This window comes from Rhipicephalus microplus, chromosome X, assembly GCF_043290135.1.
Source record: "Rhipicephalus microplus isolate Deutch F79 chromosome X, USDA_Rmic, whole genome shotgun sequence".
In the NCBI taxonomy this organism is placed as follows: Eukaryota; Metazoa; Arthropoda; class Arachnida; order Ixodida; family Ixodidae; genus Rhipicephalus; species Rhipicephalus microplus.
Window position 1 is genome coordinate 184,379,679 of NC_134710.1, and position 16,194 is coordinate 184,395,872.

The window sequence follows — 16,194 nt, forward strand, 5'->3', positions numbered from 1 at the left end:
GTTGCTACTAGTTTACACCGTACCGGATTCGTTATTAGCGTTGTGTAATGCAAAATCTAAAAATTTATCATTTACTTTTTCTGAGATACCCCAAAATTGTATACGCCGACATTTTTCGCGATACAACTTGACATATATTACAGGTTGTGCATCCACGCCGAGCTAAAAACGTTTCTACAAGAATTGTAGAGTGTAAACCTACAAAAAACTTTCCTTAAAAATTCAAAATGTGACCAAGAGAATCCTTGTGGTTATATTTATTTGGTGTGAACCTAACTGAAAACTTGGCTAAGCGATGTGTCTGGCAGACAAAAAATGGCACAGATAACACAATCATGAAGTAGAAAAAATAAAATTGGCAATAGAAAAACAAAAGAGCGGAAGCTTTTGAAAGAAGTATACACACAAAAGAATAACCAAAGTGGATGACAGGTATGTCAGCTATGCCGTTTTTCGAAAGTCAACATCCGGATTGGAAGTAAAGTGAAAAGAAGAAATGACAGAAGAAGTTCGCGTAAATGAAGGCACGTAATAAGCTCCTCAGCTCGTCACCAAACCCGTGTGTCATCTGGGAACCATACACGGACTCATACGTTCCATCACACAGGCATATTGCAAAGGGGAAACAACAGAGGCAGAGGAACAGATTGCGGCTCTAAAACATACGGCCTGATAGCACGTGTAAACTGACTCCCAGCGCATCATGCCAGATAACAGACATTGCCTGCAGAAACATTATGAATGGAGAAACTCGCAACCTATTTCTGGCACACTTCTCGACATACCGGCGTCACAGATAACCATTGTGGACGTAATGCACCTGTACTGCATCAGGCAAAAGTTGAGGGAACGTTCTTGAGCACGAGATGCTACTGGAACGAAAGCTTGATTGATTGATTGATATGTGGGGTTTAACGTCCCAAAACCACTATATGATTATGAGAGACGCCGTAGTGGAGGGCTCCGGAAATTTAGACCACCTGGGGTTCTTTAACGTGCACCCAAATCTGAGCACACGGGCCTACAACATTTCCGCCTCCATCGGAAATGCAGCCGCCGCAGCCGGGATTCGAACCCGCGCCCTGCGGGTCAGCAGCCGAGTACCTTAGCCACTAGACCACCGCGGCGGGGCTACTGGAACGAAAGCTTCCTCATGCAGTCTTGTGTTCTTCAAGACTCATGAAGAAAACAAGACTGCTTGTTTCAGCGTCACCATGTGTTGTAAGATTTTCTAAGTGCTACGTGTAATTGCAATTTTTTTAAAATACTATTTGTCATCGAACGAAAAACGATAGGCGTAACGAGTAACATTAGACAAAATTATTTGAGCGCCCGCAGAGGCACTGCACACACCCACGTAAATATGTCTATCAGGACATCGCACCATGGCACTTTACTTATGTGATTCCTAAAGAGAAAAGAAAAGTGTGCCCCGTAACTGTCTGCATCAGAGTGCGGCACCTCAACAGTAGCTCACGAGGGTTTGGGGTAAGGAGGAATTAAAAGGATAGGATTAAAGGTATTGAGATAAAGAGGGGGAAGGAGAGAGCAAGGCGCAGGGACAGTGACACCCAGAAGCAAGGAGAAGATAAGAAAGATGGACACGGTCGCAGGAGTCCGAGGATGAGGCACCACTCAGCGAGAGCTCTTGTCGGTGGCGTGAAATGGCGTAGGACGAGCCAGTCGGCCAGAGCTGCGCTGTCGTCGGAGATCGCGGGGCACAACTGGTCGGCACGAAATCCAGAGAGCGAATCGATCATGGCAGGTTAGATTTGGGAACGAACAGGGGCAGCAGGTATCCTAGTTGACATCAAGTGAAAAAAAAAACGAAAAGAGGTGGCCACGCATTGCGTGGCGTAGAAAACCGCTGGACAGTTAGAACAGCACTATCAACACCAGAAGATAGAAACGCTGTCAGGAAAGGCAACGAGTTAGCAGAAGGTACGAATTTAGGAATTTCGGGGTAATAAAGTGGGATCAGTGCGCACAGGGTAGGGTAAACTGGAGATCACTGGGAGAGCACTCGTCCATCATTGGACATAAGCAGGCTAGAAATATTGGTGACGGCGGCATGCAATCCACCCAACGCTTTGTTTAAAAATAAGGAACACTCAGAAGTTAATGTAGACTTGACCATAAAAATTCTCACCCTATTCGGCAATGTGATAGACAAGTTGTCAATTTACTCTGACCGAAAGCGTATTTGTGGGAGCGTTACGTAAGGTCTCAATGTGCCTTTCAGTAATGTACAACAACGAAAGACGCCCTGATTGAACCACAATCATAACTGAGTGATAAGAATCGAATGCTACTAATATATTTCAATTCCACAAATCGCCATTTCATACACGACGACTTTAATGGAAACACGCTTAGCTAAAAGAGCCCGTTCTTCTAAAGCTCCCATGACTTGATCTCAGATATATGAAGTGGCTCACGTATGAACATGTGTATTGTATGAACTATTATGAATTAGGGTAGGGTGGGGTAAAGTGAGACACAGAACAAAACGCAACATTTGGATTTTGCTGGTATCTGTAGATAATACAAAAAACTACTTTTCCTTGTTTATCTTTTCGAGATATAATTTGTGGTCCTTTTGTACTTTATTTATTTGTGAAAGTTGATGGGTACTCACAGTGCTCGTGCGGGAAAAATTGTGCTGCTGGGGTCAGTGTGTTCGTGACTCGTCACAAAGGGGTGACGTGCCATGATCGTCATAAAATACTGCTCAGTAAAATTTTCGGATTCATGCATGAATGATCCTGCGTCAGTACAGCAGCGTAAATATTTATTTTGTTACTTCAGACTATGAGCTATACAACACCAAAAGTGTAGTTTGTTTGGTGCCCGGGGACAAAGCGGAAACTGTTTGGAATTCTGGCATGTCAGAGGGGCAACACGAGACAAAAAGGGATCCAATTGCCTTAGAGAGTGTATCATTAATTTAACCATTACCTTACATTCCTTATACAATATGTTTCTTTGTTTACCCAGGTTTGTGCATAAAAGAGAATAATATATAGAGCTTCTTGGAAAGAAAACGACATGAAAAAGCCTTGATTTCTGTTCAGTTTATGACTCTCTTCCTTCGCGCTGCATCGAGGTTTTTCCTTGTTCCCAAGGATGCTCCCAAGAGAAGCACAAACTGTGGCGGCTTCTCTAAGTCAAGTCGTTCACAAACACGTCTTGGGATTGGTTTTAGTGAGGTTTCTCGAATACCCTAATTAAAAAAGCACTACGAAATCTGAATCTAGAACAGCATTATATGCATTGCCTCACAAAACCAATAAGCCATAAAACGCCTGAGCAGTTATGCATTAAAACAGCAAAAAAAGAGGAGGAAGATACGTCAAAACGTATCTAACCTACAATTGTTGAATAGTCCAATGAGGTCATGCGTTCAAAAAAGACAACATTAGCACACAAAAATACTGCTGCTATTTAATCAGCAAGGTATTTAGAAGCAACACAAAGCCGCGTTATCTCTAGATTCAATGCGTGCAGTCGAAAAACTGAACTCTTTAGGACTGCGTAAGGGGCCACAGAGTGAATTTCAAGTGTTTGCACAGCAAAAACTGAAGGACTAAATTTTTTTTCACACTGTGTTTTTTGCCTCACGCAGTGTCTCGTTATGCCCCGCAAATTGGGGCAAAATGAGATATCTGGGTCATTTTTTATTTACTTATAAAATAACGTTTCGAACGCTGGCAACGCTATATTTATGTAGCACATACCTTGCACCCCAAGAAAAGTTTCTGAATTGATGTTTATTTGTCAGGAGTGAAATATAATTTTTTGATTTCGGTCGCATTTTAACCCACCTACGCTAACTGCCAAAGGCATCTGAGGCATGCTTCGCCTTTCAGGCAGTTAAAGTTGATTGATTGATTGATTGATTGATTGATTGATTGATTGATATGCGGGGTTTAACGTCCCAAAATCACCATATGATTATGAGAGAAGCCGTAGTGGAGGGTTCCGGAAATTTCGATCACCTGGGGTTCTTTAACCTGAACCCAAATCTGAGCACACGGGCCTACAACATTTCCGCCTCCGTTGTAAATGCAGCCGCCGCAGTCGGGATTCGAACCCGCGACCTGCGGGTCAGCAGCCGACAACCTTAGTCACTAGACCAGCGTGGTGGGGCAAGCGCTAAAACTGTATATATATATATATATATATATATATATATATATATATATATATATATATATATATATATATATATATATATATATATGTATATATATATATATATACACGAAGCAAGCAGGCGAAAAAAATGCGCTAAGTTCTTCCCTAATACTTCACGAACAGCCGAATAATGTTTAAATTTTAGTTTAGAAACAACGTTTTCATGGGCATATTTTTACTCCTGAAGCCATGGCAAAGCTATATATACCTAAAGCATCAAATATTAGATAAGCGCATTTTTGTTTTAAAGGCTTTTTGAAAGTCATGTAAGAAAGACAACGGGTGGTGTATTTTATTTCTTAATAATATTCCTTCCTGGGCGTCTTTTATTGAAGCCAAGAATACACTTTATCATTTTACGTATTCAATGCGCTATGTTAATAACGATACAACTAACGACTAAGGCAGCAGCGTAAAACTAACCGGCGGATGAACAGAAGCAAGATTCGCACTTTCTTGTCATGGTGCTTGCCGCTAGCGCCGTTCTGGAGTTTTGGTCTTCTTGAATGAGAAAGGGAACAAAAGATAAAGAGACACTTTTGATGAAACCAGTTGGTGGGGTGCAAATAACCAACTATAGCAGTTTCATGGCACTGGAGGTGCAGCCATATACGTCATTTTGCATTAGCCTTCTGTTGACGCCCACGGCGACGCTACTGCTCTGTGCAGACTATGGTTGGGAGTCGCGTTTACCCGTGCGTACGCGTTCCGCATAGGTATGGCCGACACCGCCGACTGTGCACACTGCGAAGATGAAGAAACAATTCGACATATCCTGTGTGACTGCCCGAAATACAACCTGGAAAGACAACACCTTTCTAATAAACTAAACAGGTTAGATGACCAGCCGCTGTCAGAAGAAAGTATACTGCGCCATCGTCATGACTCATCGTCACAGAAGAAAGCCGTGCAAGCGCTACTGGGCTTCTTACGAACTACTGGCCTGTCGGAACGCCTCTGAGTGGACTGATTTTGTGTGTGCGTGTGTGTCGGTGTTTTTCTCTTATTTATTTTTTAACTCTCCCTTTCTCTTTCAACCCCCTATTCCCCAACCCCAGTGTAGGGTAGCATACCGGATACTAGCATCTGGTTAACCTCCCTGCCTTCTTTTTTTCTCGTTTTTCTCTCTCTCTCTTGACGTCCACGAATTCGATATAGCCCATGTGGCAGTAATGGTATACCTTGATGCGACATGTGAATTACTCGTATCTTTTAAGGGTAGGTTGGTGAAGACGCCTTGTTGACGTCAGCTGAATGGACACAAAAAAAGGTGAGGGCTGTACGAACACCCGTTTGCTTTTTGATGCTGACATGTTCATCCATGACACAGGCTATGGTGATCGAAGTTGACAGTTGTACGCATCCAGTACCCTAGAAATCCTGTACACTTCAATTACCGTGATTGCTTTCAATGTTATGTATGACCCTGGGCATCAATATTACGATTTTCCTTTATTATTGGTTAGTTGCGACTTTACGTTTATGTAAAACATTACTGCCACTAAAATGTTCATTCCCAATTGTTATTCTGTGGATTTTTTGTAGTGATTTTTCAGCTTTTTTTGTTGGTGTTTCCTTTTCAAGTGATGTTGCTTATTGCAGAGCCATCTTGTCGAAAATTGACTAACATCAAGATTGGCTGCGGTGCGCTCTTGCATGAAAGTTTAGCGTCATAACATTTCTTCTTTGAAATAAGTGCTACCTTGTAGGGCATAACGACATTGTATACAGAGCATGAAGGCACTGATCACTTTGTTTCTGGTATTAGTGTCTCGTGTCTTGGCCTACTCATGAGTGTGGCTGCGTGTGTCGCAGGCTTCCTATCATCCAGGGCTGCAGCGTGACTTTCTTGGTGCCCATCCTGGCCACCATGGCGCTGCCTGAGTGGCGGTGCCCGACCGAGGAGGAACTCATTGCCGCGCGCGATCCAGATTCGGGAATCACGGGTCCCGCCACTGACCAGGAGTGGACGGCCGTCTGGCAGATACGCATGAGTGAGGTAAACACATGGCGTCCTCACCAGAAATCGCCTGACGAGGGCCGTTGAAAGACATACCGGGTGATTTTTCAGCGACAAATGCCCTTCACCGCTGGGAATGCTGCCAAGAATCTGGCCAAGGAACCCGCACACACAAACACGAATGCAAACTGGGTGGTGCACCAATGTTTTCGTGCACATATTTTCGCCTTTTCGGACGTTAAATTCAACATATCAATCATCAATCATTGAATTTCCCCTATGGTCGGAATTTTCGCAGTGCACTTAGCTATGAAGTCTCATCATCGTAGAGTCTACAATGACTTCGTCCGTGTGAACGAAAACTATAACACTTTTTCAGCAATAATCCTTTTATAGAATTTGCAAAATTTCATGAAAACTGAGTAACAAATTGAAGGAACCACATGCATGTATTGCTGAGTAATGAATATATGGTACAAACATTAAGTGAGACTTCTAGGGCCAACATTTCAAAACGAAAGCTAAAATACAGCATCTGTAATACCGTGGGAGATGGCCGTAGCACATCATATGGTGTGATTAGCGCGACAGACAAATTAAATATAGGCATAGGAATAATCGAAAATTAAGGTAATCAAATGCCAATAGAGAAAACTTTTGCATTGTGTTTCTTAATATCTTAATATTTTTTATCTTAATATCTTAATAAATATATTAATTACAAATATCTTAACAAATATCTTAATAAATAATGGGACATATTAGCGTAGCAAATCACCTCAATTTTTATTATTTGATCAAATACTTTGTAGATCGAGGTATAGAGAAGGAAGTGTCATAGTAAGAGAAGAATGTTTCCGTGATAAGCATAGAGAGTTTATTAGCAACAATGCTAGCTGAATAACTAAAATATAAAGATAATTACCATATTTTAAATATTTATATGCAGGCTTATTCAAAGAGGAATACCAGTGCCAACAATATTGCCACATTCCTTCCTCAAATTTCGTTATCGCCCCGTTACACGCCAAGCAATGTTCTGTGCGAACAGCGCCTGCAGTGCTCGAGAATCTTTGGGACTGTAGTAGATCATTTTGTTAGAATTACGCGCTCAACGCGAACATTACAGATTATCCTGGAACTCATTTGGCTGCCAGCGATAACGCTGGAATATTTGAAGGCACAAGTACATACGCTGGTGTGCTTCGCCGCTTGTCAGTTGACCGATGGACGACGCTCAGTTCGCCGCTCTCAGTACCTGTGTTTATCACTGTTCCCTGACTTTTTGTTGATCGGCCACAACTCCGGCCAAACAAAGAGTTTGATCATAGAGAAATATAATAAATAAAGAGTTGCCACTTGAACCTTTTTGCGACCGAGCAAGAAAGGGTCTTACCAACCGCTAGATAGCGTACCCTACTCTGTTGTACTCCTTGGTAAACACATGTAATAACCACCTAAGTGGGACGATAGAAACGCAAGTTTGGCATCAAGTTTTTGCAAAGAAGAAATTCTATTCATTTGTGCAGTTTGCTATATCTACTCTACATCGTGTCTCGCTAAGAAAGTTTAATGCTTTACCACAAAACACAGAAAATGCTGACTAGAAACTGTTGTGTTTTGGAATTTTTTTTGCACAAAGGGTACACAATCATGTGATTTAGACTTACTGTACAGCTGTCAGCACCTTTAACACGAACGCTCCACCGCGTGTCCTGCAGCAGTTTGATTGTTGCTGGCACCACGTACGTTTAGGTTCTGTTGCCAAGATGCTAACCATACATGCCGACATACTATCGAAGCTTACCGAGGTATTATCTCGGCAAAAGCGCTCAGAACTTCGCGGCTGGTATTAATCAAATTAGCCCTGGCCACGTGTCCAAATGCTTGTGTTGAAGGTGCTGACGGCTTTACTTGTATTACCTTCATGGAAGCGTGGGTGTGTAGCCTGGTGGAAAAGACGCTTGCCTTCGAAGCATAACGGTACGGGTTTGAATCCCAACTTCGGAAAGAAAAAAATTGTTATTCTATTAATGCTGAAACGCTATCGGGTCTGATTAGCAGCTCGTGATGCTGAAAGCAGCGCATTAGCTAAGCCGCAAGGCCCTACGGGAATGTCCGCTCTTTACGTAAGTATGGTTCTTTAAAGTTCGAAATTCTAAATACAGTCTGCTTCCTTCGTTGACGTCATGACCCCGTGACATCTGGTGGAGGTTCGGCTCTTTTCATGTACCGGACGTTTCCGTCAAGCCGTGAATCCAGCTCACATCGAGAAGAAGACACCGCCAGCGACAGCCAAGCCAGCTGCAGACTGATAAGAATAGCCTTCTAAAACGGATCCCTACCGGACAAGACAAAAGCCATGGTGACGACAACAAGAGGCAGAATACAGCCGCAGCGTCTCCTGAAGTGGTAGTAGTTCCGACGTCGAAACATCATGGTCAGAAGAAAACCTGATATCGCAACCTTGAAGCAGAGGTACAAACCGTCGTAGCTGGAATCTGACGCCACTACCTAGCTGCAACTCGAGGTGATGACCTCGCGACCTTGACGTTTTCATCGATGGCCGCACCGTGACAGCTCGTCAATACCGGAGCCGACCATCTCGTCATCAGTGGGATATTCGCCGCTAAGTTGAAGAAAGTTAAGTCCGCTTAGAAAGGCTCTGCAATTTGTACCGCTGAAGGTCACCTTGTAACGCCGGCAGTAATCTGCACAGCCAGAGTAACCAATAAACAAAAGATTTATCGTGCAAGCTTCGTCGTACTAAAGCATTGCTCGAGAGATGTCATCCTACGTATGGAGCTTTTGAGCCTACAAGGTGGCTTCATCGACCTGAGAACAAAATCGATAGCACTATTCACAGAAAAAGCATTGCTGCCGTACACGCTATGAGGAAAGCACGCCTTGAATGTAATGAAAGACCAAGTCACTATTCCTCATCACTTCAGCTCAGCATTTGCGTCAGCACTCAAGAATCAACAAACAGCCCCTACGTGGTGGTCTAGTGGCTAAGACACTCGGTCGCTGACCCGCAGGTCGCGGGATCGAATCCCAGCTGCGGTGGCTGCATTTTAGGTGGAGACGAAAAGGCTGTAGGCTTATGCGCTCAGATTTGGGTGTGCGTTACAAAATATCGGTTGTTCAAAACTTCTGGAGCCCTACACTACGGCGTATCTCGTAATAATATGGTAGTTTTGGGACTATAAACTTCACATGACATTACTTAATATTAAGAATCCACAGACATGCATGACGTCGTTGAAGGCGGCCAGCGCTTGTTGATCAACTGCAAAATTAGTGTCGCCAGAAAAATAGCCGAGCTGCGAAGAGCGAATGCAAGAGCGTGGCTCACAAACTTCAGCAACGAGTACAAGGATGATAGCAAAGGCCCGACGGTTGCCTACATCGAAGAGATATTGCAAGCCAGCAACGCCTTCGCCCTCACCAATTCCGCCGAACCCACTCCGGCGACTCAAGCACTTCAACCAGCTTTCGACGCATAAACAAGAACAGCTCAGAAAACTGCTCCTGAAATGCAAGTACTTTTTTTCGTCATCATCCCGAATTCGACAGACCGCTGTCACGATACATAAAATCATTACATAAAAAAGTTACAAGCCTCACCACACCATCGGAGCCCGCACAGAGTTTCAACGCGGGAACGCGAGGCCATGAAGAAACAAGTTGACAAATGCTACGCGCCGACATCATGCAACCTTGGAAGAGTCCATGGGCGTCACTGGTGGTGTTAGTGAAAAAGAAGGATGGAACTCTACGCTTCTGCGTCGACTATCGCCGCCTCAACAAAATCACGAAAAAGGATGTGTACCCACTCCCAAGGATAGACGATACCCTAGATGGACTCCATAATACGAGGTACTTTTCTTTGACGAACCTCAAGACCGGCTATTGTCATAGCAGTGTCAAAGAGACAGAGAAAACACTACCTTTATAACACCGGACAGCCTATTAGAGCACAAGGCCATGCCTTTGGTCTTTGCTCGGCACCTGCGACCTTTAAACAAGACATGAATACCATCCTGGCTGGCTTGAAGTGACAGACTTGCCTCGTTTATTTGGGGGACGTTGTGTTTTTCTCAAGCTTCAAAGAACACCTCCCATCGCTTAAATCTGTATTTCAAATAATCAGGAGCTCCAGACTAACCCTGAAGCCAAAGAAATGCCGCTTCGCTTACAAGCGGCTCCTGTTTTTGAGTCGCGTGATCACCCAGACCCGCAGAAAACAGCTGCCATCAACTCGTTTCCGTCACCCACTGACAAGAAGGCCGTGCGCCAGTTTCTAGACTTCAGCGTGTATTACAGACGTTTCATCAATAATTTCTCACAGATCGCCAAGCCTCTGACGATGCTCATAAAACCGACGTCGACTTTAAGTAAGGAACAGCGCAAGTTAAAGCATTTCGGAAACTGAAACGATGCCTGCACATCCCTCCGATACTTGCACAATGCGACGAATACGCCAATGCCGGAATCCACACCGACGCAAGCAGCGTACGTCTCGATACCGTTCTTGGGCAGAAGACTAACGGAGAAGAAAGGGTTATTATTTATGCTAGCTGGTAGCTATCGAAGGCAGAAGGCAACTATTCCACAACAGAATTGAGTGCCTTGCTATCATCTGAACTACGCCAAAGTTTTGCCCCTCAGTCTATCGAAGGCTCTTCGAAGTTGTGAGCTACCACAACCCTTTAAGCTGACTTGAAGGACCCTTCCGGTCATCTAGAATGAAGTCTATGACTTCAAGAATTCGACGTTAGCGTCGTTTACCGTCCTTGTCATCCTCACAAAAGCACTTACAGGCCGACTGCCTGTCTCATGCCCCCATTTAACAACCACTGCAGGATGACGAGGACAGCGACTACTTCTCGCGAACCTTAAGCGTCGATGGCTTCACCGAACGAAAAAGAGTCGACCTTGAAATGAAGGGCCTTGTGAAATACTTCGAGGGCAAAACTGCCCTTGTTCGAAAGGTATTCAAACGAGGACTCACGTCGTTCACGTCAAGAAAAACTTCTCGCCACACCGGGTCAGCTACCTCTTATTAGTACCCTCGGCATTACGTCGAACAGTGGTGGACGCTTTGCATCCAGAACCCGACATGATTACCCGACAGCTGGACACCTTGGGTTTTGCCATACGTTAGCGCAGATAAAAAAAAGTACTACTGACCCCGCCTGAATGCTGACGTCACCAATATGGGAAAACCTGCTAAAACTGTCAGCGACAGCAGGCACGGCCAATTTGGCCAGCTGGACCTCTGGAGCCCATCTAACCACCTCACCCGCCGTTTAAGCAAATCGGCATGAATCTACTGGGGTTGTTCCCGACGTCGACTTCCGGAAACAAATCGATCGTCGTAGCCACTGCCACTGACTACCTCACCCGCTGCGCCGAGACAAGGGTGTTACTCAGAGGCAATGCCGCCGAAGTACCAAAGCTCCGCGAAAACATTGTCTTGCGGCATCATGCCCCAGAGGCCCTAATCACCAATAGAGGTATGGCATTTACTGCTGACCAAACTCAGGCGATCTTGGCATACAGCCAGACAAGCCACCACCGGACAACAGCATGCCTCCGCGAATGCCTCCACACAACGCAGATGCCTCCACACAAGTTGCTCTACGGAAGGAACCCGGCAACGATGCTCGACGTCATGCTGCCGATTGTCGCTGTTGAAGACAACCGTGACGTCACCGTCTACCTGCAGCATGCCGAAGAAGCTCGTCAACTCGCCCGCCTGCGCATTAAAAATCAGCAGATGGCAGACAGCCGCTGTAACAAACCTACGTATAACGTCGTCACCAGACCGGAGATCGCATTTGGGGGTGGACGCCAATATGCCGGCATGGACTCAGTGAAAAACTTCTGCGACGAGTTCAACGTCTCGCCCCGCTCGACTACGAGGTTGTTCTCGATGGCAACACGAACTCTGAACGACGCCGTGCACGATGTACACGATGTGCAGCATATGTGCACGACCTGTTGTCGCCCATGACGTGCGCCTCAAGCCATTTATTGTGCGTACCTGAGGGCTATTTTTGTTAGGTTGTCTGTGTTTATTGCTCGTACTTATTGATTATTCTTTTAGCCTACTATTAGCCTACTAGCTGCAAGTACGGCCGAATAAACATTTTGATCTTTGAACTGCAGTCTGCCACCTTTGTTAACATCTTGACCCCGTGACAATATGTCTTTATCATAGTGATCTAATAGTACAAAGAACAAAAATCGGCTTATGAAGTATATGGTCTCACACGTGTTTCACATCAAACAATATTTCAATCAATTGGAAAATCTGTGGGTTTTCTCGTATTTTTTTAGTAATATTATTGTGCTCCAGATCGATTTGGTCACAATGAAAGCGTTCTGTTTGCTTATATTGGTATGAAGCGAACCTGCAGCATGCCGAAGAAGCTCGTCAACTCGCCCACCTGCGCATTAAAAATCATCAGATGGCAGACAGCCGCTGTTACAAACTTACGTATAACGCGATCACCAGAGCGGAGACCGCATTTGGGGGTGGAGCAGAATGAATCAAATATGCCAAGCAGAACATGCTGTTAGTGTTCAATAGATAGTATTTAAGAAGTGGTGAAAACTACATTTTGTCCTTTCCTAGTTTGCAATGTAACGTCGCAAGGCTATACTCAACAACGATTGCCGCGTCATGAATGTTACTTGCTTATGTACTGATTTACTCAATTTACCCTATTATATTATTTGTCCGATTTGTCATATTTTCTAGGTGTTCTAGACCACTAATATACATGTTACTCCGGGAAGTTACGCACTAGTTGTTGTGATAGTTGATGAGCGCGAAATGGAAGAACTGACGTTGGGAAAAGAATAAATGTAGCCTATTAAGACAGTGAATTGCATGGGATGAATTATTTTTATGTCAGTGATCTCGCACTAATACGACACATCATTAGCACTACCGAAAAATAGGTACTGAAAAAATTATACTGTGATAGATCGTTCCACGCATGGAACTTAGATGTTTGTGTCATCTATGTATGGCGCGTTTCTCGCCTGAGTTTTCAGGGATTGTTAACTACGTAAATGCACGTACATTTTTGTGCATTTTAAGTGTGCGCAGTAAAAACAAAAAAGTATGGCGTATGCACAGCTGTAACTTTATTTTAAGCCAGTTACTTTCGTTCAACTCGACCCAGATTAAATTCCTGTCAAAAACACACTCCAGCAGACACCACGTGTCTTGGTAAAATCTGGTGTATTGTTCAACGACGAGCAAAAAAATAGAAAAAACGTATAAATTGTGTGCAATTGAAAATGTTTGTTCCATGCTGCAAGAGAAGTTTATTGCACGAGTGACAGCGAGCATGTAATTAGTTTTGAAACAGGCGTTTCTATCCTGTTGCCACCTCCGCTCAACACTTTTCTTCAATATCATAAAATAAAATGCAGCATGCCCTGAATGTTGTACGTGCCAAAGTCACCATCCAGTCGGTTTAAGCCATGACAATTGTTTGCATAATAATAAGTTGTAGTGTGCAGCTCTCATACACGACGCACTTCAAGCACCGGAGCGTAATGTACTGTTTGAAATCTTGTACAATGCGCCCGGAAAACGTTACCTGGAGCAAAATAGCATTACTGTGTGACTGGCGCCAGCTGGTTGCGTATGAGCCTGAGACAACGTTCGGGAATTAAGTGAAGGGAAAACACGGAAAAACGAAAAAAAAACTATTGCGAGGAGCACGTAAGAACGTTACCATAGTTATGAGCTGTTAGACGGCTGTTTTAAGTGCACTCGTTTTGTTCCCTGCATCAGGCGAAAATGCGTTCTGTCGCGTTATGCCATTATCTGCTGAGGCCGCTCACTTATGTCTGCCTCGCTTATTTGTGAAACAGAACGCACAGATATTTTACTGCTGAAATTGCCTAGAAACATGCAAAAAGTCGTTGTTATGAAAGCTTGTGTTTCTGTAGTAGATTACGTGACATAGTTTTTGCTTAGAAAAAATATCAGCAATAAAGAAGAAAAATCGCCCAATGGAAAATATTGTTGTTGCAGTTGTTTTAATACCGTTGTTATTGCTCTAACTGTTCGTTATCACTCTTCTAATGGCTGCTGATGTTTTTGCTCCACCTTCTCCTTATTTTGTGCTCGATTCACCCTCCACGCCCTCTGCTACTGTATACGGGGCCATTTTGATACAATTTAATTGCGATAGCAATTATATGGACACTTTCAGCTGGATGCCACCGCCGGCGTTCACATCGGAGTCATGCACCGTATATATATATATATATATATATATATATATATATATATATATATATATATATATATATATATATATATATATATATATATAACGCAAGCAAGAAAACATTCCAGAAAAAAAATGACCCTGTATCTGCATTTATTCTGCAAATGTCGTCAAAAGACGATAGTCGTGTGTGGAGAGACTGAACAAAACATTTATGTGATGTTTTGCGCAAGAAAATTGGTGAATGGTATTCTGGAGGCGCTGCGTTAGAGTGCCTCGAGCGTGCAGCGGAGGCAAACGAGCGCGTCTAGGCACGTCACACGTGAGACATGAGCGTCATCTGCCAGTTTTCTTGAAAAACGGAGCGCGTGGCTCTGAGACAGGTGTGCGCGCCCGTCTCAAAGGTGATAAGGTGTAGAACGCAAGGCGACGGGTAGGTGCCACCACCGTGTCGTCTTAGCAAAGCGTTGGAAACACTCGCTCATTCGTGCAGGCGTTGCATGGTCAGCGCTGCGTGATAAGCGCTACGGTCCTTAAAATTACCTATGTATGCATTTTCTAGTGAAAGACGCACATGCAGAATATATACGTGTTGTTGGGGTGCCCCAGACATGCGCAATATTTGCTTTTAATCGACATTGAATATGTATGAACGATGAACTTTGAGCAATATTGGTGGGCGCTGTGGATGGGGTATGCCATTTCGAGTACCTGATGCTGTTAAGAGTAGACAGACAGACAGACCAAAATTTTTGCGTCGAAGGTCCCCAAAAAAGACCATCGTCTTTAAACAGCGTGCCGAATTGAGCGTGGGACCTTTGCGTCGTGAATGCGAGGCGTTATTCACGGAGCCACCGAGATGTACCTGCTTTCAAAGTTCAAACGGCAAGCTATTCATATGTACCACTTACCGCTGCTGTCGGGTATCTCGATGGGGGGTGGGGGGGGGCGGGAGCTATCGTGTTTTCAGCATTATCAGCAAGATGGTGCAGTGAGCACGCGGCGGCTCTCATCACTCACGCGTACTTTGGCCCGAGTAGAGAATATGCGGGTGTACGCTGGATCACGCGCCCTTATCTTGCAGTGGGGAGAATCGTACGTCTTGGCTGGCCTTTGAGTTTCGTCGGAACGATTTTGTTGTAGTTACTAGCATAGGCATATCAGCCGTGAGGGCAAGGGGGGCGCTAGCCCCCCCACTAAGAAGAGGTAGGGCGGCTGAGCCACCCACTTTCGACAGCGGTCAATGTTGGCCACACGTTGGCATGGAATATCACCACCATATCCACAAAGGGGCGTGAGACGCGTTTACTGATGCGAGAGGCGCTTGCTCGCAGATGATCGCGCAACCCGCGAATCCTCCGTACAAATCTCCTACCATCATATAAAGACGTCACATGACCTCTGGATGAAAAAGCGCTTTCATATAGCGGCCATGGGCATGACAACGTACGTATATATCCCAGCGCTATCCATTTGCATGCTACTGCACAAACCCCATAGTTTGTAGTAAAAAACTGTGTCTTACTCGCAACTTTTTCATGAAGTTAAAACCATATCGCACAAGTGTCTATGTTTATTGATAGTGAGACGATATATGCCATATCTATTACGATAGTAATTAAGCACGTGTTGGGGGCCCCCGCCATACTCACCTAATTAAAAAGTGCGTTTTTGCGTGTACCCTGTATTTCCTGACGAAGGCAGGCTCTCCTGCCCAAAGATTGGAAGAAATAACCATTTTCGCACGTTCGTCCGTCGTTTCGCAACGCATATACA

General features: G+C 44.4%; 1 protein-coding gene across 1 annotated transcript in view; it reads left to right on the top strand.

Annotated features, from left to right (window-relative positions):
* LOC119177245 (solute carrier family 23 member 1) overlaps positions 1-16,194 on the top strand; it is a 119,375-nt gene that overhangs the window by 31,737 nt on the left and 71,444 nt on the right. Inside the window, exon 6 of the mRNA XM_037428676.2 lies at positions 6,013-6,196. Coding sequence (XP_037284573.2) covers positions 6,013-6,196 — 184 coding nt within the window. The remainder of the gene's footprint in view (positions 1-6,012; positions 6,197-16,194) is intronic.